The following is a 25,915-nucleotide window of genomic DNA, read 5'->3' as shown; positions in this document are numbered from 1 at the left end:
TAAGTTACAGCTTAACTTTTGAGAGCAATTTTTCTTATCTTACAAATCTTTGCAAAACCAGGAATGCAGCTCCAGAAGCAGTGCAAAGCTCAGATGTCTTTCTCATCCCCATTCCTAAGACTGAAGAAAAAAATGGGAGACAAGTGTGTTGTGGTTGTTTTTTATTTGTTTGTAGTTTTTTATTGATTTCAGAGAGGAAGGGAGAGGGAAAGAGAAATAGAAACATCAATGATGAGAGAGAATCATTGATCGGCTGCTTCCTGCATACTCCCTACAGGGGATTGAGTCATGATCTCCTGGTTCATGGGTTGATGCTCAACCACTGAGCAATACCAGCCAGGCAACGAGGGTGTTTCTGAAAGCACAGACTAGACTGCTTCTCTGGGCCCAAGGCTCCCTTGCCAAGGACAAACACAAATCTTAATTGTTTTATCCACAAATATTAATAAGGAAAAGCTTTAGCCATCTATACAAGTAACCTTAGGTTAGTCCATCTGCCAGAAACAGTTTGGATCTGACTATTCTTTTACATTCTTACCCATCTTATGGCAGTCATTTTAAAATGCAAGTTAGGAGGCTTTTGCTTGTGTCTATCTGTATGTTTATATATGCTGTGTGGTATTTTCTGCCTCTAATGATATTGCTAATTTACTTTTTAAAGCACTCTTAAATTGTTTTAAAAACAAGCACTTATATGAGAATTTTCAAAAATATAATAGAAACTAATACAAATGCTTTTCAGAATCATGTGATCTGTGAAAATATTTGATATTAAAGCTGGTTTCCATTTTGTTTGGTTAAATAACCATGTCTGTGGAGTCAACAGCATTAAATAATACTTTTATTCTACCTGCATTTATTAATCAATTAAATTCAACTTATCTCTGTTACAAAAAATTTTAGCATAACTTAGTATGATGAAATCATTAAGTAATCTAAAATTGTTACGAGCAAGTAAATTAAATAAATATAAGTAGATAAAAAGTTTCTTTTTAGGTAATCTCTCTAGCAATAATTAAGTTGCATGTGTACTTAAAAATGGTTTCCCGAATATCTTTGGTAACTTGAAACTTTAAAGTTTTGCTACTTAAATTAAATGATGGATATTCATTGAATGTCCAGATCATTTCCAAATAAGGTAAAATAGTTAAACATTAATTACTAAATATAAGTTTATATCTTGCTTCTTATAGAGAAAATAAAGATATTTGTGATCATGTCCTGTGCCACATTAAAAAATTGTGCTGTCAGTAAATATATATTTCTAGAATTATGTAATGTCTTCATAAACTTGTCGACTAGAGTTTGGAGTAACAGATAGTTCATAATTTCTTCTTAGTTTTCACAAGAAATTAAAGTTTCTAAAGTTTAAAAATTTGAATATATATAAGTAAAACTACAAAAAAAATTAATTATAATAGGAAAAACAACTATATATATATAAATATAATAAAAGTAGGATATACTTGGCTTTTTAAAACAGGTATGAAATACAAAGATGTGTTTTTGTTAAAGGAAATGAAGTAATTTTGTCCTAATTATTTCTAAGTGAGTGAGAGAACAAGATTGTGTGCTAAAAGGAATACAAAAAGTTGTAGAAAGTTTGGGGAAAGGGAATCTTGAGAAAGGAGATTTTATGTGTGGTCAAGCTAAATAAGACTAAAATAAATTTAATCAAGTAAGTGAATTTATTTTATTTTTCCCATCACCATTTATGCCCCCTGCAAGCTCAAGGAAAACTTCTGTCCCCTGCCCCTTAACTATCTAGAGGAATTTGAATTTGGGGCCTTGCTATAATAAGAGACTTTCAGACCCAGCTATAGGTCAGGGCAAACTTTTATTTATTAAACCTCTGTTCTTCTTATCATCCTGCAACAACCTTTTGAAACATCCCAAGGTGCATTACCTCATCTCTAGCTCGGAATATCATATAAACACATTCTCCCTCTCTGTCTTTAAACCTCTCATGTATATGGGATCTCTGACTTTCTCATGTATGTATTAAATTTGGTTGCTTTATTAATCTATCTCATGTCTATTTGATTATAAGACCAGATGAAAGAACCTTGAGGGTAGAGGAACATATCTCCCTCCCCTACATCATCTTCTCAGCAATGGGCCAGAGATACCTATCACCCTAATCTCAGCTCTTTTGGGGTGGAAGAAGGGGGTTGCTGATCCATAAGCATGGATATGAAGGAGCAGTGGGCCTAAAGGGATCTGAGCTATGGGGTGTATAGAATTTTCAGCAAACAGTATCAAAAAATGCCAAAAAGCTGCTGTGTCACATTGAATTTTTAAGATTTGCCCATTCTTTCTCTCAAACTGAGAAAATTACTTCCAAGCTTTCAAGAAATTTAAATTCTGGAGCTTATTCACTCATATATTCTATTCTTTCAACAAGTATTTATTGATTGCCTACTACTTGGCAGTTACTGTTTTATGCCTTCTAGATAAAGCAGGAAATGGGAACTAGAACTTTTGTCCCCTAAGACTTACATATGGGGGGACATGCAAATCTTAAATAAATATAGAGTAAAATGCTGAGTAATAAGTGCTATGGAGAAAAATAAAGAAGCAAAGGGATAAAAAGAGTCTGAATGTGATCATTTAAATAAGTTATGATGGAAGAGCTTCCTAAAAGGAAAACATTTGAGCAGTGAAACTGTTATGTAGGCAGTTAAATGAACAAGTCCAGAATTCAGGGGAAGGGTCAGGGCTAGAGATAAAATTTGGGAGCTATTACCACATAGGAGCATTATGATGGGTAATCCTAGTGAATGAAGGTCATCCAACATTTAGAGGTTAAGGACACAATGAGGAGGATCCACAGAGTTGACAGGGTTATTATAATCATGCAAAGGATGAAAGTCAGAACACAATACATGGTGAAGGAACAACACAATATAATGTGATGAGAAAAAAATACTGTTGTTTTTAATAACTCTTAATGTTGATAAGAATGTGGAGAAACCAGCAATGCCACACACTGCTAGAGGAGGTGTCATTTTGGAACAAGTAGTTTGGAACTAAAATGATTCACCTAGTAATTACACCTCCAGAAATAATGAGTTATTTATTATTTTATTTACCTAACCAGAGGCCTGGTGTATGAAATTCGTGCACTGGGTTGGGGGGTGTCCCTCAGCCCAGCCTGCATCCTCTCCAATCTGTGATCCCTCTCACAATCCAGGACTGCTGGCTCCCAAATGCTCGCCTGCCTGCCTGCCTGATTGCCTCTAACCGCTTCTGCATGCCAACCTGATCACCCCCTAACCGCTCCGCTGCCAGCCTGATCGACGCCTAACTGCTCCCCTGCTGGCCTGATTGCCCCCAACTGCTCTCCCCTGCCGGCCTAGTTGCCCCTAACTGCCCTCCCCTGCTGGCATGGTCACCCCTAACTGCCCTCCCCTGCTGGCCCAGACACCCCCAACTGCCCTCCCCTGCTATCCTGGTTGCCCCCAACTTCCCTCCCCTGCTGGCCTGATTGCCAACAACTACCCTCCCCTGCTGGCCATCTTGTAGCGGCCATCTTTGACCACATGGGGGTGGCCATCTTGTGTGAGGGCGTGAGGGTCAATTTGCATATTACCTCTTTGTTATATAGGATGTTTATTGAGACTTCTTCATCCCAAGCACTATTCTACATACTAAGAATATAGTAGCTAAATATGTACATATATATGTAAATATAGAATACATATATATGCATATTTTATCACTTACACACTTATCTGCCCTCATTGTGTTCATATTTGAGTGAGGATCTTATTACAGTGTTCTTTGGAAGTGTTATAATTGAAAACAAAATGTTTAAGTAAGAAACTGGTTAAATAAATTATTTATGTGTTCATGCAGTGTAATATTACATAACCTCTAAAATATGTAGAGGAAATGTAATTATAAAGGGAAATATTTATAAGATATTGTGCAGTAAATAATTATATTAAAAACAGGATATGTAATATGGATGCATTTATATGTCATTCAATATATGTGTATGTGTGTATGCATGAGTACACTTGTGCCAGGACAAGTCACTGAGATACTGGTTTGTGGGGTTTTGCTGTTGCTATTGCTGCTGTAGGAATAAGTGAGAGATATGACTTCTTCCCCATGATAACATGCCTTTGTGTTCTGAGACTGAGTTCCATAATTTATCTCTCAGAAATTTGGCAGATCAAAACATAAGGGTGGGCATATAGGCCAAAAAAAAAGAGTCCTTGTAAGGGTGGGGGCTACATAAGAGGAATCTAAGTTCATGACTGAAATGTAGGATTTCTAAGTCTAGTAAGTAGGGCTGTTCCAGATGGATGTGGCTTAGAGAAATAAAAATTAATGTTTCTAACAGAAAAAAAATTATTCTCTCGTACATGTATGTATGCACATATTACATACATACCTTAGAATTATAATTTTAGAATTATATTTTGGTCCATAAAGAATGAGACAAAGAAATAGAAATAGTTGAAAGCTCCTCTACTAGAATGATAACAGTGGTTAGTTTAGCATGGTGATATTATGATTGATTTTTAATTTCTCCCACTTGTTTACATTTTCTCTACAATGAACATTTGTAATTTTGTGATGGATTTCAAATACAATGAGACCCCAGAAGAAATAGGGACTAAGATAATCAGGAAAGACCATTTGAAGAAGGTGAGATTTGAGCAACAGAGTCCAAAGGTGGAAATGGTGATGGGGTGGATAAAGCAGGGGTAGGCAAGACATTCACAGATGCAGTCTGTGAATCACAGGGGCATATTGAGGAAATCACAGAAGTTTGGTGTATGTGGAGCATGGATTCTGTATATGGCCCATGCACAGCAGGTTTCTAACATTCCAGGGAGTTGCCTGTATGTAGGATGGTAGAGAAAATGCTTCCCTTATTACCCTCCCTACATCTCTGAGAGTCTTGCTTCCACATGGCTTCCTCCAAGGTCATCAAAATCACGCAGTAGTCATGTCAAACTATTTCCTTAACAAACACTATACTTATTTGAGACATAAGTAACATCATCTAAATTCCTGTGTCATGTTATCAACCCTCTGAATTAAAATCTATGGCTATGGAGTCTAGCAGTTTTTATTATTTTATTTTATTTTATTTTTAGCAGTTATTTTAATATTAAGGCTACATCAGAGATTTGGATACAGCCAGCCTAACACTGGCCTACTGGCCATAGTATTCACCATTTTCTACTTTGGGCTGCAAACAGAGTCTTTAAAACTTGGGTTCTCTGGATCTGAGTCATTCAGACTTCTTCCTTCCTGAACCCTGAGCACTTCTAATTTGACCTCCACCTACCCCTCAATGACCTTAATCTTCTGCTCCAGGCTCACCCACCTGAGTACTCTCCAGGTTCCCATCCCTGTGGATAATGTAGTCCTTACGTTTTCATTCCTCCATAAACAAGGTATCTTTGTATAACTTGATGAGAGGAATACACTTTTTGCAATCTCAAGCTCTAAAATCTCCACTGATGGGTTGATGAAAAATGTGGCTAAATAAGAATATATAGATAAAGTATATATCATCTAACCACTAAGCTGTACACTTGAAACCAAAACAAAATAAAATTAAAAGAAAAGGAAGATCTGCAGTAACATCAAGTTTGAAGTACTATGTCTCTGAGAGATGATGAAAAAATAATAAATTGAAAGGAATTTGAAGATTGCAAAATGACATATGTAAGCATAACGGCCTAGAGGGAAGAAAATGTCAGCCAGTCAAAGAATATGACATCTCTGGCAAAGAGTAACATCAGGGCTTATGTTAGTTCCTTCCGACTGTTGCATCACTAACCCAACAGGAATATCACCTGAATGGGATCTATTATTATTCCACGGACAGGTCAAGGAGATTTAAAATATCCTGAACCAAAATACAACCTTTAGCAGTTTAAATTTCTCCCAAGTAATTGAAGAGGGAACAGGTGACATACTCAATCAGTGGGATGGAACCATACCCTATTCTCACACTGTGCCAGATATGGAATGTCCTAAAATGTTAATGTCATTCAGGAATATAGAAATCCTTGAAACAAAACAGTACTTAGTCAATAGCTATGAGGACATATTTTGTGATGGTCAGGCTGAATTGAGAATGATGGTCTATTTCCTCCTAGGAAACCTATAACAATAAAAAAATGGCAAAGTGCCAGGACCGGTTTGGCTCAGTGGATAGAGCGTAGGCCTATGGACTCAAGGGTCCCGGGTTCAATTCCGGTCAAGGGCATGTACCTTGGTTGTGGGCACATCCCTGGTGGGGGGTGTGCAGGAGGCAGCTGGTCGATGTTTCTCTCTCATCGATGTTTCTAGCTCTCTATCCCTCTCTCTTCCTCTCTGTAAAAAATCAATAAAATATATTTTTTTTTAAATGGCAAAGTATTCACAGAAGCACAACTTTCTACTGGCAAACAAGCAAGAACTCCAGATTGTGTTACCTAAGAACATCTCTGCATTAGTCAGGCCTACAAACTGCTCCCCAGTTGAGATATTATAACATCAACCATTATTAACTCATTATGCCATGCAAACTCGATTCCAACCATTACTACATATTTGACCAAACACCCAAATCTGAGAAAGACTCCAAAAACCTTTTGCCATAATAATTATTCTGATTCCATCTTGCAATAAATTCCCCTGATATATTTTCTTCATGAAAATTATGGTACATCCATCTGATGAAACTACATGCTTCCATTAAAAATAGTAATAAGTACTATTTTTGAGCACTTAATATGAAAGGCAACAAAATTAGTAGAATCACACTACCAGTTAAGAGGCAGAGCTAGGTTTTGAACTCAAGTCTATGTGATTTCAAAACTTGTGTTCTTAATTATTCTGCTATTTGGCCTACTCCCAGTGAATAAGAATATATAATAACATGAAAAAGACTTATACAGATATTTCACAATTAGGTGTACAAAATGGGTAATAAGCTTATGATAATGGCCTAATTATCATTAGTTCTTGGATAAATACAAATTAAAAACTGTAGAGGGACTCAACTATACACAGTCCAAAATAGCTAAGAAAAAAATCCTGACAAAATAGGGTGTTGGTGAGAGTGGGAACACATATGTTACTAATCAATTGAGCTCTAATAAACTGGACTTCATACACATCACTGGTGGGATGAGTATTGGAGAACTTTTTTTAGCAATAGCTAAAGCTGAGCAACTGGATGCCCTGTGAATACCAGGTATCTCATGACCAGTCATTTCCATTCCCAGATAGTCGCTGCTGTTATAACACTTGTTTTGAAAACTCATATTTAATTCAGTTTGATTGGTTAATTGGGGAACAATTTGAGCCTAATGAGCATTTTACATTTCCTAATGGACAGTTTTACCATCAAGTAACACAAAATGAAGTAGAAGCTGTACCCAGCTGAATCAATCCGTAGAGGAATACACAAAACACACTCACATACCTCAAATGTCTACCAGCTACCTTGGTTCACTGTGTGTGTCATCCTACAAGGTAATATTTTATATCTCCTTGTAGTTGCAAATTTTTCTATATAAATAAATACACACTTAACATCTCAAACACGTCTAAGTGTCCTGGTTCAAAGTGCAAGCAGCCCAGACAAAAGACAGTACTATTTATATGCTAGGACCTTAAGCAGAAATCACCAAATCCTGAAGAAGTGGCTCCTTTTAGTGCTATTGGTGGCTGATATAGTGAATTCAAACATCATTATAATTTCCAAAGACTTCAGCTCTCAGAAGAAACCACAACTGACAATGAGAAAGCCACAAAAGAATTTCCAAATTAAACTTTATACTAAAGTTAACTGAAGAAGAAGGCTACATATCAGATCAAAATGCTATTTTGATAAAACAGACATCCATTGTAAACCTTGAAGGACCTACAATTCAAAGGCAAAAAACAAAAACAAACGTGCCCAAGGTTTTCAAGCTTGAGAAAGATCAGAAGCCAACGCCAAAGCAAGGGCCACACATCTGGTGAGACAACTGTCTGTCTAATTTCAGATAACACTCTCCTACCATTTCACAATAACTCATAAGCTGCCACGTCTCTGACACCCACATCCCAGTAAAGGTCATGTCTTTTTCAAGGTAAAGTGTCACGCTTGCTACAGTGTTTATATATTTCTTAACCATTTGACGTTTAACAGTGTACTATTCTTTTTATTAGGTTCCTCTCTCTTTTTTTTCTGTATCGCTGATAATATTTTTGATGTTATGCCCTCACTTCCATTTTTATCATAAGTCTTATGGTTTCTGTTGGAAAGGAAGAAGTAAAACTGTCACTATTTGCAGATAACATTATACTATATGGAGAAAACGCTAAAGATTCCACCAAAAAACCATTAGAACTAATAAATAAATTCAGTAAAGTTGCAGGATACAAAATTAATATTTGGAAATTGGTTGCAATTCATATAGTAATTATGAACTATAAGAAAAAGTTTAAGAAAACAATCTCATTTTCAACTATATCAAGAAAAAAGAAAGAAAAAGAAAACCAAGGGATAAATTTAACCAAAAAGGTAAAAAAAAAACTATATTCTGTAAACTATATGACCTTATTGGAAGAAATTATAGAAGACATAAATAAATGGAAGAATATACCATGCTCATGAATTAAAATAATTAATATAATTAAAATGTCCATATTGCCAAAAGCAATATACAGATTTAATTCAATCCCTACAAAAATATTAATGGCATTTTCACAGAACTAGAACAAATAATCCTAAAATTTATATGGAACCACTAAAGACCCCAAATAGCTAACACAATATTGAGAAAAAAGAAAAAAATTGAAAATATCACACCAACTGATTTCAAACTATACTACAAGAGTAAAAGGCAACCTATACAGAAATCCTATAATCTCAACAATAAAAATTACTTTTTAAAAAAGAAAAAAAAAAACCTATAATCAATATCAAAAGACAAGCAACCCAATTGAAAAATGGGCAAGAGCCTTGAATTGACACCTTACAAAAGGAGATATGTGATATATACTAATCATAAAAATTCCACGTGAAATCATGATGAGTTCTACTACACATCCATTACCATAGTCAAGATTAAAAGAACTGACAATAACAAATATTGTTAAGGTTGTAGAGAAATGCTGGTATGCATAATGATACAACTTTGGAAAACATTTGGCATTATTTACTAAAAATGAATATACACATACCATATGTATACATATGTATATGGTAACAGCAATTTCACCAAAACCATTTTCTTTTCCTCCTAGGCACAGAGTTGGTCTATATTTCCCAACTGTTCTTGAAGTTTGGTGTCGCCATATGACTAAGCAATGACCACAGGGGTACAGAGCAAATGATTTAGGCCACTTCCAAATCTGACCCATAAAAAAGTCCTCTAATAATCCTCCATTCTCTCTTTCACACCACACACACACACACACACACACACACACACACACACACACACTCATGCTTATCTCAGGCTGGCTTTCATTCACATTGTAACACACCAAAATTTAACTTGGATGCAACCTCTTTCTAACTTATTACTTCCACAATATGAGTTAAATGCTCTTTATGCAAATCTTTATCGGTCATGCTTTTACTAATTAGGAGGTAACATGGAGTAGTCATTACAAGTACCAACTCTGGGTTCACTTCTATCTGGGTTTGAATATCACCTTTTTTATTTGTTGGCTATATGACTTGAACAAGCTATTAAATCTCTGTTAATTTCCTTTCCTCGACTGTGAAATGTTGTTACATTAAGAGACATAAATGTGCTTAAGGACTTAGACTTTGAAATTAGACAACAGATTTCGAACCACAACTCTGACAATTACTAACTTTGCAATCTTGAGCAAGTTACTCTGTCTCTCTAGACCTCAAATTCCCTATCCATAAGATGGGATATACTTAAATTATATAATCATTTTAAATAGGCGAATTAATACATTAAGCACTTAGAATAGAGTCTGCCTTATAGTAAGTACTCTCTAAGATTTTCTTACTGTTGCTTTTGGTATTTAAAGAATCTATACACAGTTCTAAAGCATTTGGTTCTCATGAGAAAAAGAGACAAAAGGAACTGATCTCTGCTTCTGAGGTCTTTCACAGTGGAAGGGAGGGTCCTATGACAAAAATACTCAGTGTAGACATTAAGAAAGGTGTCTGTGGAATATAATGTATAAAACTTCTCTATCTTCCCTATAAGAATAACTATAATAAAGTTCTATGAAATTATTCAAAACTTTTGAATCAAATTTGTATTTTATTGTTTTTAGGTATATTATTTGGTTGCTTTTTAAAATGGATGGATGGATTCAAAGGCTGCAACTCCATTTAGGTTTACCTAAAAAATATTTAATAGTCCTCAATAAACAGAAACTATTATTACAATGCTGACCATGGACTATTAAATTTGTTATTTTTTGTGGCAGGATAGTAAGAAGCTAGGAAAATTCCTTGGCAAGTGGAATGAGGGAAACTGAAACAAAATAGTTAACAAGGCTGAGCAGTGAACAGCCTGCTAATAAATCACAAGATCTTATCTTCCCTAACCAAGGACATTTAGGAGCAAATAGTTAATAGCTCTCCTTCCCAGCCAGTAAGTGAGTAGCTTAAATCCCCCTGATCAAGAAGATAGATAACAGAGACCCAGTTGATGTCATTTGTGCTAGCAAAACTCCAGGACAGATGAAGTCCCAGGGGAATAAATAATAAAACAAAAACAATTAGAGTCAGACAAATCCAAGATAAAAAGTAAAATTGTAAAGCTGACCAGAGAATAATTCCAAACTCCTCTATATACTTATTTTGATGCATCAGGAAAGCTGTTGAATATTCTGTTCAGACTCTCCCCCTAGACCTCCCCTAAAAACTCCAGCCTATAGAAAACAGATAAGAACCTTCAAGACAAAGACCCTGTGCACACTCCCTTTAGAGTGTGCCCACATCACCTTTCCTCAGGTGTGTACTTTTGCTTTCTTTCTCTTAAGGGTCCCCAGAACACTTGCTACCAGGGGTGCAGCAGGCAGTGGTAGTTTGTCCTAGACTAACCCCCTGAACCTGTCTCCCAGAGCCCTCCTTTTGCCTCTGTCACTTGTTTCCTGAGTCCACGCAGCCCACTGTGGCTCACTTCTGTTACTGTGCTTTCCTTTTCTGGGTCTAGGCTCACTCCTGTTTCTGTGATCCTGCCGCATCTGTCTTAAGCCCTTCCTTTGATTTGCTGTCCCCAGCTTCAATAAACATACTCTCAAAATCGCACGGATTCATGTTGTGAAATGTTTCTTCCACAAAGTCAAGAACCCACACATTCCAAACATGCCAGAGCAGACCTGCCTCAGTCCCAGTCCTTTTCTGGTGATATTTTGACTGCCTCTTCTAATATACATCTATATTCATCTCTGCATAGTTATCACCTAAAACCTCTTTGTAATGGTAGGTGCTCAATCAATATTTATAGAGTGGATTATCTGAATGGACTGGTGAATTATGGGTAGAGAGATAAGTAGATAGAAGAAAAGAAAAATGATGAGATTATTCATATTGACTCTTGGGTGGAAAAACACCCTAGAATGGTCAATCAGAGTAGACAAAATGTATGCTTATAGTATGTCTCTTATTTACTCATTTGGGACTCTCTATTAGAGTTTGGGCAGGCCTTACTGGCTCTTGTCCTCACCAATAGGCAGTGGAGTAGTTAAAAGTTCAGGTTCTAGAAACAAACTGTTCAAAATCTGACTTCATCCAAAGCTGTATTCACCATAAAGTTAATGACATGAACCTCAAGACCCTTCACAGCCTCTTCCAATGTCCTGTATCTGTATTTCATATTTGTAAGTTTGTATTCTATTTCTGAAAGAGGTTCCTAGTATTATAAAACAAAAATATCAGATTCCACAAAACTGGGATCCAAAGTTGGCTCCACCCATTACTGACTATGCGACCTGGGCTCAATATATTTATCTACTATGTGCCTCCATTTCCCCATTCTTTTTTTTAATTTCTTTATTGATTAAGGTATTACATATGTGTCCTTATCCCTCCATTACTCCCTCATCCCCGCCACTCATGGCCTCACCCCCCTGTTGTCTGTGTCCATTGGTTAGGCTTATATGCATGCATACAAGTCCTTTGGTTGATCTCTCCCCCTTACCTTCACCCTCCCTACCTTTCCTCTAAGGTTTGACGGTCTGATCGATATTTCTCTGTCTCTGGATCTGTTTTTGTTCATCAGTTTATGTTGTTCATTATATTCCATAAATGAGTGAGATCATGTGTTATTTATCTTTCTCTGACTGGCTTATTTCACTTAGCATAATGCTCTCCAGTTCCATCCGTGACAAAACTGGCAACCTACTTCATTTGGGTTGTTTTGAAGATTCTGTTAATACATGTAAAATCTTTAGCACAGCGTTATTCACATATATGTACTCAATGTGTGTTGACTTGTATAACTCACTTTTTTATCATTCCTTATATTCTTTTCTCATGAGTCCTGTCATGTCTAGGATCACCTTTCTCTTTGTAAATTTAGCCTATGCAAGTTTATCCTTTATTTTTAATCCCTTCCTCTTGCATCTTTTCCATGAGCCTCCTGGGTTGTTTACAATCTGATTTTATCAACCTCTATTTGATTTCTTAAACCTAGTAATCTTTTTTTTTAATGCTTATCCAAGGACATGCTTTAGAGAAAGGAAGGAAGGGGGGGTGAGGGAAAGAGAGAGGGAAAGGGAGGGGGAGGAGAGAGAGAGAGAGAGAGAGAGAGAGAGAGAGAGAGAGAAGAGAGAGAGAGAGAGAGAGAGAGAGAGAGAGAGAGAGAGAGAGAGAAGAAAGAAAGAAAGAAAGAAAGAAAGAAAGAAAGAAAGAAAGAAAGAAAGAAAGAAAGAAAGAAAAAGAAATATATATCAATTGCCTCCAAACGCTTCCCAACTGGGGATCAAACTCACAACTCAGGTATGTGCTCTGAGCAGGAATCAAACCAGCAACCTTTAGGTGCATGGGATGATAAGCAACCAACTGAGCCACTCTGCACAAACATAGTAATCTTCTTCCTTACTTAAAGGACATCACAAAAAAAAAAAAAAAAAAAAAAAAGGACATCACAATTTTTGTTACCTTTGTTTCTAGGTGCCATCTGCTAGATTGGTTTTCTAAATAAATAATAAAGAAGATATCATTATCCTCAAACTTTTGTCATAAATAACATTCTGAAAGCATTCCTACATACCATCTACAGCTACTTCAATCCTATCTTACCTCTGAAGTATTGATCTTTTCAGATACATTCAGCCCCATGAATATTGACACCTCTGTGTGAACTGCAAAACCGAGTTGGGACACATGGATTTTTGCCTGGTGGATATGCCTAGTTCCTGACATGAGGCTAAACCCAGCAAAAATGTATAATAATACATGTGGCTGCAAGGTTTGACTGATACTGTTCATCTCCATATAGATCTTCTATGCAGTTTGGGTAGTAGTTGAAGATATTGCAGTGATTTATTGTGGGGTTTTTTTTAGCCCTCAAGCCATACCACTTTCTAGAATAATATCCATTGTTGTTTAAATCAGAATTATTTAACCAATGTCTGCAAATATTTAAATAAGGCCAATATACTCAAGTGTCCTAAAATCAAACATACATGATGGAGCAAAAAACAAGAGTATGGTCATTCATACTGGCCCTTAAGACATCCTTACCATGTTCCATTATTCCACGGCTACTATTTTCCATGACATCCTTGACCAATACATGACCAGCACTTAAATAATAATTTATAAACTAAAATAGATGCAAATATCATTATATAGTGTCTCTCAAAATTATATTCAATTATATTCAAGTGTCACTGAAACATTCTGAGACTCAGCACAACGTGTCCAGGTGGCATCTTGTCTCCAGTCCCCATTTGACCTTCCCATTGCCCATCTGAAACACCTGCCATATCATGGGTTTAGAACCTGAAATCACTCCAGGATTTCAAATATGCTTTCAACCAATATGAATTCCAACCTTTTCAACGTTTTTGTCCCTTACCAAACACCAGCTGTATTAGGGTTCTCAAAACAGAAACTAAACCAACAGGAATTGACTCACATAATAGTAGAGACTGGAAAGTTTGAAGTCTGAAGGCATTCTGGCAACAGAATTTCTTCTTCCCCCCAGTCCTTTCTCTTAAGGGTTCCAACTGATTGGATGAGACCTGCCAACATTATGGAGGGTAACCAGCTTTACTCAATGTCTATTGATTTAAAAATACCTTTAGAATGACATCTAGACTGGTGTTTTACCAAAAAGTAGGTACCATTGTCTATCCAGGTTCACACATATAATTAACCACCACACTAGCCATGACCTGCATAGTACCTGAGATTTGTTATATACATTGAAGGTTCTGAATATTGCAGTTCACACTGGCCTATGGGAGAAGAGCCTCTTTACCTTCAATATATTCTCTCAACCCACTACTATCTGCTCCTTTGGGAGCACTGCTTCATTGGGAATATGCTGGAGGTATGTCCTCAAGAGTGGGGCTATGCCTGCAAAGGGAGTTCAAGTCCAGAAAAGAGCCCTTCCTGGATTTTCCCATGTGAATGCTTCCTAAATTCTTTCACCTTACTTCTTCATTAATCTCAGCTAGCATATCCCTCTGATGGAAATTATTCAACTAAGTAAGCAAAAGTGCAGGTGTAAAGAAAATTACAATGTGGGAGAATGTTTATAAAGGAGAGCCATCGTGACCAGGGCGAGGTAAAATGAAAGCATCGTTCTTGAGTACATGAAATAGAAACAAAGAAGAAAGCAAATGATCACAAGAATAGCTGGTTATAAATGAGGAATGACATGAATTATGTCAAGTTCAAAGGAATGAGGAGGGAAGTGCAAGAGTAGAATAAGCAGCAGAGCAATTTAGAAAGAAGCATACATCTAAATTTTAATTTTGAATCGTGCCTATGGCAACATACATATGTAACTCCCAGAACTCTGATTTTCCACATCTATACCAGAGAGGATCTTCCCAGCCTGCCATCTGCCATGCAAAGAACAGGAAAAAATTTCACAATGTCACACGTCAATGGTTAAGGAATAGATTTAATTGATGAAAGAGAAATATCACAATGCCAGTATCAGAAAGATTGAATCTCCCCCATTCCAGGGAGAGAAATTCCAGGGTCAGAGAAACCTGGACACAGTTTGGGTTCTATTCTAAAGGAGGGAAACCTCATTCTGAGTCTTGCTATGTGCCTTGTGCTGTGAGACAAGTGTAAAAAAAGTGGTCATGTCGCCCTAACCGGTTTGACTCCGTGTATAAAGCATCGGCCTGTGGACTGAAGGGTCCCAGGTTCGATTCCGATCAAGGGCATGTGCCTTGATTGCAGGCACATCCCCAGTAGGGGGTGTGCAGGAGGCAGCTGATCAATGTTTCTATCTCTCTTCCTTCCTCTCTGTGAAAAGTTAATAAAACATTTTTTTTAAAAAAAGTGGTCATGTCAGTAGCTAAATAAGCAAACTACTGAGTATTGGGAAGTCTGATTTGGGGATGCCAACTATTTACACAAACTGTCTCAAGTCATGGTATTGCCCTGTACTGGGGACCTTGGCTAGTTGGGGATCTTGGCATCTAAAGGACATTGCCATTATCCATGAAATAAAAATGGATTTAATCACAAAAATATTTGTGTCATCCAGTGCTATGGCCTCAGTTCTCCATCATCCAGACAAGCTCATCTCTAGTTTCCCTGCATGGTTGGTTGTGACCCTTAAGGAAGCCTTGGTCACCCTAGCTCCCTAACACTTTTATTTTAGCATATCCTCTTGAATTAGTATAAGGGAATCAAGCAAATGTGTCCTAAAGCTGTGATCTGAAATCTGCTTCCACAGCTGAGTTCTCTTGCCTCCAGAGACTAGGGGAGGAAGGACTGAAGCTAAGGCTACATACAGCTGGATAGACAGGTGTATAATGGTGAGGGATAAGAAACCATTTCTGCAACCTAGGAAAGATCTGTGTATCTTTTGAGGTCCTGGACATTCTGAGAAACTCTGGTACTGAGAAAATGAAGAAGGATCATCTAACTTTTCTCCCAGACTCTAATGCTGTAGTGAATGTTGACTTTTTCCATAGAAAAACAAACTAGCTCAACAAGGAAAGATCATGAGTGAAAAGGGTAATAAGGTGATTAGTCACATGAGTCTGCATGGCAGCTCTCCCACTCCCTTGATCTGCATATAAAGAGTGTGCTGGGCACCTGAACCCTACTTCTCCAGGGCATCAGACTCTGTCTCTTCCAGCATGTTCTCTCTCCAGCTCCTGCTCAGGGCCAGCCATGCTGCCCTGCTCCTGGTTCTCTGTCTGCAGCTGGGGACCAACAAAGCTCAGGAAGACACGTGAGCCAAGCCTTTCTCCTTACAAAAAAATCTTTTGGGGGGCGGGCTTTTCTCTTATCCTAGAAATCTACATATCCCTTCCTGAAAACTTTTTCAACTTCCCAGAGATCTAATCCTGAGAGCTCTCATGAACTCATACCAATCCTACCCCTCTCTTCTTAGGAACTCCATCAATTCCCCTCACATTTCCCCTGGGTGCTTCTAAGTTGCCCATGGAAATAAGGTTCCCAGTGCACATGTAGGCTGTAATTAACAATCAGTCTTTCTCTACGGTTCTGGCCTACATGTTGTCCACAGTCTATACCTTTATTAGATTTCTGCTCAGTGAACTTCACCTTCTCACACTTTGCCTCCTAGAAGAGAGGGTTTAGCAGGACTGTGAGTTCCAACAATAGCTTTGGGCACCTTTGGCAGAACTCACTGAATGATCAGAAGCCCTGGGCACTGATCCTTGGCCCCACAGTCCAAGGTTGAGCTTGCCCAGCACTTTGGACATTCTTCCTATGCTGAAGCCTGAAGACAAATGTGAGGACCACTTGCCCATGACTTCCACCCCCCCGTCTCCCACTGGGACCTGAGAACATGGGTTCAGAAGCCAACTCATAAAGGGCACATGTTTGAAGGAAAATTGGGGCACACAAAATGAATTAGGAAATGGGACAATTTGGAGGGAGAAGCATGGACGCTCATAAGATAAAAGGATTTTTCCCTACAGGAAAAGTGTTTGGAATGTAGAGTTTCTGGATTGTGATTCTGGTTGTACCCTCTGTGGAAGGACCAGATGCTTCCCTGGAGGAAACCTGTCAGGGTTTTGACAACCTGATGTAATGGTGGGTGGGTGGGTATCTAAGAAACCCTAAGTGGGGACGGGTTCAGATATAGATGCCACTCCACTTAGCCCTGAGGGGCAGCAACTTGTTAATAAGCTGTGCTACTTAGGTGACCAACCATCCAAGTTTGCCCATGAATAGCTTGGTTTTAGCACTGAAAAGCCCTCCCAGCAAACCCCTCGCTGTCAGGCAAACCGGGGTGATTAGTCCCTCTAGCTGTGCTGGTCATCTGTCAATCTTAAATACATTTACAAATGGGAGAAATTCTGAAGAAACTGAAGGATGTGTGCCCCTTCCCTGTGTGCTGAGCACTAGAGCAGCTGGCACAAGAAATGGAATCTCTCTGGAATCTGATGCTTTCCCCTAGGAAAATGGGGCTGGGAAGTGCTGGAGGCCAAGAAACTGAATTCCCTCCTGTCTCACCCAACACTGAAGGAGCTTTGGCAGGAGTTTCTGGGAAAGAGAAAGTAACTCTGCTGGTCCTGAACCCCCTCCTCACTGAGGGAAGGGAAACATTTGACTATTCTCTTTGTTTCCATGTCCTTTTCCCCTGAAGATTGTGGTGTGTGGCCTGAATGTAAGGTGGAAGCTGTAGTTTCCAATATGGCATTGTGTCCAAATCCCCTACAGAACTAAGTACTAAGTACAAATCCTAGACCCCACCAAGAACCAAAGAAGGAGGATCTTCAAGAAAGGTCTCACTTCCAATGCACTAAGGTGTTTATGATTCGTTAATATGAAATTTAATACTAATTTTATTATGACATGAGCCCTCCTTGTCAGTGGACAATCAGCAGAACCTATAGAGTTTTATTAGGGAATGACATGTGATACTGTACTTTCATTGTTTTTGTTTTTGTTTGTTATTTGTCAGTGGAAGAGAAGTAGATACTCAGTTTTAAATAAAGTGTCTGAATTGCTTTATTAAGTAAAACTAAATCAGTACAAATAGCCAAACTAAACAAAAAAATCAAAACTTCACAGGGAATTATGATCTCAGCAGTTGACCATCTCCTTCCCCTCGAACCTTCCCTGGTCCCTCAACCCTGCTCATTGTCCACCCTTTCTTATGGATTGATTTCTGCTCTCTACCTGCTTTTGTCTTCCCAAAACCAGTCGACAGTTGATCAAAATGGATTTTCAATTGCCCCGAACAACAACAGCAAATGAAGAAGTGACTGCAACGCTTAGAGTTGGAACAGAATTGAGAGAATGTATGGTGGTAAGTAGAAGCCCTGGGGTGGGAGTGAAGTGAATAAAATCCAACTTCTTAATTAAGTAAAATGCATTTGATGACATAGGAAAACTACCAGATTAAAGGGCAGTGATAAAATTATTAAAAATAAATGTGTGATACAGTAATACATCTTTCCTTATCTATACATTAGCTGCAAAGGCAATACATTCACAACAGAATAGTTAAATTTCAGTTTATAAAGATTACCTATATGATGATTGTGGTTGCTTAGCCTGATTAAGTACCTTCAACTGTGCAATGGTCTTTGACAACAAATCACACATATCCAGTGGGTCCTAATGTTTTGTTTTAATTATACAAGTATTGAACGTTCTGAATCATGAAAATATATTGTTGTAAATGTAATAAAAATATAAACAAGGCAAGGTTAGCCTTCTCGAAAGAAACACCAGGATGTCCAAAGTATTTTTGAGTAAAATTGCAATGGTGAGAACACTTGAACTCACCGTTTGGGGCTGATGGGCTATTCGGTGCAGAGTTGCCAGTTACCTGGGCAGGTATCAGGAGATAGGCAACCAGCCCCAGCCATGACCATGCAGCCTGGTGATAACTCCTGCCCCTGTGTTCAGGGTAGCGATAAGGGCAGGCACTCTTCTGAGATATATAAATCTCTAATGTAGCATGAAAAAATCTGTTTCTCCTTGTGATAAAAATCACTCATTTCTAATGCCACTGTGGATAGTTGGTGACATTCACAGCAGGAATGCTCAATTTCGATGGGAACTTAGGAAAATAAACATATAATTTCTTTCCACAAACTCACTGAATTCTATTCACAGACTCCTTGGACCTATGGTCCTCAGGTTTAACCCCCTGTGCTGACCATGAACTAGAACATTAATCTGACTCTGCTGAAACACATATGCAGCGCTTTGGGTTCTTAAGCTGTACAGCAAGCATGTCAAACTCAAAGGCTAACATGGGCCAAATAAATGAGGCACGTGAGTTTGACATGCTTGCTGTACAGCAGGTTCAAGTTAGGAAAGAAAAGAGAAAGTTTACCTTAAGATTGCATTTGCTTATCTAACAGCAGGTTGGGTGGGTAGTTGCTGTCCTCTCACAACTGAGGAAAGTGGTGTGTGGCCTGAATGTAAGGTGGAAGCTGTAGCCAGTAAGATCAGGCCACAGGCAGCATTATTAAGACACTAAAACAGTTTGCTTTTATGGGTATCACTGCCATATTGTTAGGGCAGATATTAAATTCACAAATGATGTCAACCACTGCTTATAAGGCCACAGTACTTATTGCTTACCTGATTAAGTACCTTATTAGCTTAAGTAACTTAAGTCACCCAAGGGATTCTTTGCTTACTAAAGATCCCAGAGTTTGAGAGTAGTACAGCTGGGACTTGGTCATGGTTCTGGCAATAAGGCCTGGTTTTGGCTTTCACACCCAGCAGTCAGACAGCAGCCACAGGCCAATTCCTGGAGCCCTTGCTATGAACCAAGGCAAGCCTGACCCCCTCCCCCCCCCCCCCCCCCCGCCACTTCCCCAGATGAACTGCTGCCCAGATGAGTGCTCCTGACTCTGTGGTTCACTCACCACCACCCTCCCGAACCATACACCCACATGCTAATGCAGGAATAGGAGGACATGAGGACAGAAAATCTTCTAACCTTGACTTCAGCTCCTGAAATGATACTACAAAAATGGACTCTCCCACGCCTCTCCCCACCTCCACCCCTGCTCTTTGCCCACTAAGAACATCCTCCTCTCTCCCTTGACCCTCACTTGTCTTTCTCTCTCTTTCCTACTCCTCATACCAACACTGAGTCATCTCTCTCCAACTCCTCCTTCACAGATTAAAACTTACCTGGTAAGCAGCTCTCCAGTTGATGGGCCTTTTAATTACAAATACACCGCCTGCCTGTGCGAGGAATTTCCAAGAACCTTCTTCTGGGACTTTCAGGTCAACAGTAAGTAGAGGAGTCACCCAAGGGAAGAACTACGCACCAGAGAGGAAAAATCATAGAGAAATGTGGTTATGGATCTGGCACAGAGCCCGCGGCAGAAGGATGGAGGGAGTGGGGAGGGGAGGAGAAAGACAAGCAGAGTAGATGGAGACCATGACCAAGTTCAAAAGGTGAGGGGTTGTGTGAGAAAAGCTAATAAGGGAGATTCATTTATAAACAATTTGAGGAAGCTGAGTTCCAGTTAGGGAGGTGTCTGATACTGGTAGAAAAGGTAGGACCCTGGGGATGAGAGTGTTAAACTATGATCTTTGTCCCTGTCCCTTTCAGGTACTGTAAGAATTGCAGCAGTGGTTGACATCATTCGTGAATTTGGTATCTGCCCTAACGATATGGCAGTGATGCCCATCAAAGCAAACCGTTTTAGTGTCTTGAGACTGCTACCTGTGGCCTGATCTTACTGGAAGCCTTGTCTCACTGCCCCTACCACACCCCAAAGTGGTTTCCTCTAGGGAACTTGGCCGGGTGTGTGTTGTGGTCTGTAAAATAAACTTCTCACAGGCTTCTCTGTGTTCTGTTGTGTCTTCCTGCCCAAATCTCTCCCTGAAAAGCTTCAAAGTGCCCAGAATTTCTAGAACTTCTTTCCTTCAAAGAGCCTTTGCTGAGGAGATCTTTTGGGTTCTCACTGCCCATGAAGAGGGAGAGAAGGCAGATGGAGAAGAGTAGGGCCATTCTCAGAGTGGGAAAGCATAGTCTAAAACTCATAGTAAGTGAGGGGCAGAAACTGGACCAGCGTCCAAGTTTCCCTGCTCCTTCACCTTCTATGTCCTGCTGTCCATCTAGGAGCCCCTTCAGGTCATAGGAGATGGGAGTCAGCTGCATACTAGTATAGCAGTCAGTGACAGAGTCTGTATTCGATTCTATTTCGTTGCTTCTTTTCAACTGGTGAAAAATGATGGACTAAGTGGTGCTCAGGGAGATTGGGCAGCACAGGATGCACAGTAAGCTGAAGAGCAGAGGGGGCCCTGTGGGGCCCCGCCAAAGAGGGCCAGTCAGTGCTTCCTGAGAGGAAATGTTAGCCAGGGTCATGGGCACAAAGTGAGCAGAGGGCTTTCTGGCAAATAGATTAGTAGGCACCAAAACCCCAAAGCATGTTCAAGGCAGGACAGCTCTTTGATGTTGGGTGGGATTAAGAGCAAGCCAGGTGGCCCAGAGAGGAGGCGGACAAGGGGACAGCACAAAATCAGTTTGTAAGGTAAGAAGGTGGGGCATATCCTCTACATCACTGATCTTAAATGGGAATCAGATCCAGAGCAGGAAAACAGTCACTGGGAAAGTTCACTGGATATTTTAAATAGAATAGTAACATTGATTGTATGCCTAACGTGTGACAAAAATACACTGATATTCTTGTTATTATCACATGCCCTATTAAAAATAACCATATATATACACACATTGGAATATTATTTAGCCATGAGAAAGAAGGAAATCCTTCTATTTGTAACATGCGTGAAACTTGAGGGTGTTATGCTAAGTGAACTAAGTCAGACAGAGAAAGGCAAATACTGGAGGATATCAATTATAAATGAAATCTACAAAAGCTGAACTCTTATAAACAGAGTAGAGTCGTTACTGGGCTGGGTTGCAGGGGAACTGGGAAAATGTTGATCAGAATTTATAAACTTCCAGTTATGACATGCACAGGTTATAGAGATCTAATGTACAGCATGGTGACTACAGTTAACAATACTGTGTTGTATACTTCAAAGTTGCTAAGAGAAAAGATATTAAATGTTCTCACCACAAAAAAATAAATGGTAATTATGTGATGAAGGTGTTAGCTAACCCTATGGTGATAAGCATTTTGGAACATATAAGTGTATCAAATCAACACATTATACACCTTAACCTTACAAAATGTTTTATGTCAATTATACCACAATAAAGCTGGTGAAAAGATTGACCAAAGAACATACTATATGCACAGCCAAGGACACAGACAATAGTGCGGTGATGGCCAGAGTGAGGGGGTGAGGCTGATCTGAGGTGGGTAAAGGGGGAGAAATGAGGGACATCTGTAATAGTGTCAACAATGAATAAATAAGTGAATAAATAAATAAATGAATAAACAAATACAATTATTAAAACCACATGCATTAAGTATGTATTCAATTCAATAAAAACCTATCAAGTGCCTACTGTGTCATTACCTGCTTTAGGTATTTGGTTTTACCAAAGGGAATCAGGAATTTTCCATCCTTATCTTATTCTATATAATAAAAGGCTAATATGCAAATAGACCGAACGGCAGAATGACCGGTTGCTATGATGCGCACTGACCACCAGGGGGAAGACACTCAATACAGGAGCTGCCCCCTGGTGGTCAGTGTGTTCCCACAGGGGAGTGCCACTCAGCCAGAAGCCGGGCTCACCGCTGGCTGGCAAGTGCAGCAGCAGTGGCAGGAGCCTCTCCCACCTCCACGGCAGTGCTAAGTATGTCCGACTGCCGGAGGGCCTAAGCTGTCAGTCAGACATCCCCTGAGGGCTCCCAGACTGCGAGAGGGTGCAGGCCAGGCTGAGGGACCACCCCCCCACCGAGTGCATGAATTTCGTGCCCCAAGCCTCTAGTAAAGTTTATATTCTTCATGGGGGATGGACAATAAATGAGTAAATTCTATTTTTACTTTCTTTATGAGAAAAATGAGATGAGAAGAGATAAGTAATTTGCACATAGCTAGAGAATGGCAGAGCTCAAGTTTGAACTACAATGGAAGCTTGACACACAGGAAAGCCCTTGTTCCTACCCTACACACACTACACTACACACACAATACACAACACAGACATTGCACTATAGTATGCACTACACATATACTACACACACACACACACTGCACTACTACACACACTACACTATATACTACACTACATACATACTACACTACACAGACATTGCACTATACTACACCCTACACACAATACACTACACACACACACTACATACTATACTACATACACACTACAGTACACAAACATTGCACTACACTACACAGTACACACACACTACACTACACACACCGCACTGCACAACATACACACTACACTACACATTACACACTCTCTACATACACACTACACTATACATACACTACACTACACATATATGTACACACATACATGTACACACACATACACCCACACACTACACCATACTACACACACACTACACTACATACACACTACACAGATACCACACTGCACACACACTACACTACACTACACTACACTACATACTATACACTACATTACATACACACCACACAGACACTGGACTACACACAACACACACTGTACTACACACATTACATACACATACAATACATTACATACACTCCATACAATTCACTACACTATACACTGCAAAAACATACTCCCCTCCCACCCTCAAAATCTCCAACAAAAAGCATTTCAAAATTGCCAATTTTAGCTTGTGCATTAATTCTGAGCACACCATTTTCTCCAGTGCAACTAGAATTCTTTTGTTGTTGTTGTAAATCCTAACCCAAGGATTTTTTCAAGGAAAGGGAGACAGTGAGAAACATCAATCTGAGAGAGACACATCGATTGGTTGCCTCCCACATGTGCCCCAATCCTGTAACTGGTATATGCCCTTGACAGGAATTGAAGCCAGGACCCTTCAGTCCAAGGGCTAATGCTCTACCCTTTGAGCAAAATCAGCTAGAGTGTGGCTAGAATTCTTAATTGCTTATAGCACTGGCCAATAAAAATAGAAAATATATATTTTAAGTTACATGTGTGATATTGAATTTTCTGATAGCCACATTTTAAAAAGCTAAAAGAAGTGAAATAAGCCAGTCAATGAAAGAAAAATACCACATGATCTCACTCATTTATGGATAATAAAGAACATTATAAACTTGAACAAAAAGATAGATACAGAGACAGTAAAGCATCAAACAGACTGTCAAATTACAGGGGGAAGGTTAGGGAGAGGTGGGGGAGATAAGAGATCAATCAAAGGACTTGTATGCATGCATATAAGCATAACCAATGGATGCAAAACTCTGGGGGGTGAGGGCATATAAAAAGCTAAAAGAAACAGGTGAAATTAATTTGCCAATATATTTTATTTAGTCCAATATACCATAATGTCAAGATGTCCAATTTATTTCACTTGGCATAATACTCTCTTGGTCCATCCATGTTGTTTCAATGGTAAGATTTCTATGGATGGTGACAAATGGTTAATCCTATCTAATAATAGACAAATATGCAAATTGACCATACCTCCGACACACCCACAAGCCACGCCCACCATCCAATCAGAGCGAGCATGCAAATTAACCCAAACTAAGATGGCTACAGCCACAGAGAGCAAGGTTTCCTAGGTAACAGAGGAAGCCAAGCTTTCCGCCTGCCCTGGCCAGGCCTAAGCCTCCACTCAAGCTACAAAGTTTCAATTATAGAATGTAAACAAATTCAAACAAATGGCGGCAGAATGGAGCTTGAGAGAGCAGGCCAGCGTTGCCGGCGGCAACAGGGGAAGCAAAGCTTTCCGCACACCCTGGCCATGCCCACCCGCTTAAGGCAACAAAGTTTCAATTATAACCCCAACACAAATGGCTGCGGGCCTCAGAGGGAGCCCCAGGCTTGGCTCCACTCCAGGCTACAAAGTTTCAATTGTAGAAGGAAAATAAATTCCAGATACCAGGGCCTCTGCTTGGGTTGCCAGGGGGCGTGGCCGGCCTACAAACCACCATAGGCCCCTCGCTCAGGCCACCCCACACCCCAAGGGAACCCCCACCTGATCCCAGATGCCCTTCAGGGCAAACCAGCTGGCCCCCACCCCTGTATCAGGCCTCTATCTTATCTAATAAAAGAGTAATCTGCAGATTGATCATCACTGCAACACACAATATCGCTGCCCCCATGTGGTCAAAGATCCTGCCCCCATGTGGACACAAGATGGCCACCACAAGATGGCCAGCAGGAAAGGGCAGTTGGGAGGCACCCGGCCTGCAAGGGAGGGCAGTTGAGAGGGACCAAGCCTGCAAGGGATGGCAGTTGGAGGTGATCAACCCTGCAGGAGAGGGCAGTTAGGGGTAACCAGGCCGGCAAAGGAGGGAAGTTGGGGGCAAACAGGCTGGCCGCAGAGTGGTTAGGGGGTGATCAGGCTGGCAGGCAGAAGCGGTTAGGGGCAATCAGGAAGGCAGGCAGGCAAGCAGTTGGGAGCCAGCAGTCCTGGATTGTGAGAGGGATGACCCATATTGGCGAGGGTACAGGCTGGGCTGAGGGACAACTCCCCTCCGTGCACGAATTTCATGCACCGGGCCTCTAGTAGGTTTATAATGGTGAATGCTTCATGAAGTAAATACATTTTGAAACACTATGTTGTACATCTGAAGCTAATACAATATTGTATGTCAACTATAATTTAAACACATAAATAAATATAGCCCTGGCTAGATGGCTCAGTTGGTTGGAGCGTCGTCCCGTTTACCAAAAAGGTTGCTGGT

At 39.7% G+C, this 25,915-nt stretch overlaps 1 protein-coding gene across 1 annotated transcript; it reads left to right on the top strand.

Moving 5' to 3' along the window:
* Positions 1-16,281: 16,281 nt before the first annotated feature.
* PIP (prolactin induced protein) lies at positions 16,282-20,830 on the top strand (the record flags this gene model as incomplete). The annotated part of the gene is made up of 4 exons (XM_079786529.1): positions 16,282-16,376; positions 18,323-18,428; positions 20,267-20,381; positions 20,706-20,830. The coding sequence occupies 4 exons, from the start codon at positions 16,282-16,284 to the stop codon at positions 20,828-20,830; spliced, it is 441 nt and encodes a 146-aa protein (XP_079642655.1).
* Positions 20,831-25,915: the final 5,085 nt, after the last annotated feature.

This window comes from Cnephaeus nilssonii, assembly GCF_951640355.1.
Source record: "Cnephaeus nilssonii genome assembly, chromosome: 12".
In the NCBI taxonomy this organism is placed as follows: domain Eukaryota; kingdom Metazoa; phylum Chordata; class Mammalia; order Chiroptera; family Vespertilionidae; genus Cnephaeus; species Cnephaeus nilssonii.
The sequence above is the reverse complement of the archived record's forward strand: the minus strand, read 5'-3'. Positions and strand labels throughout refer to the sequence as shown.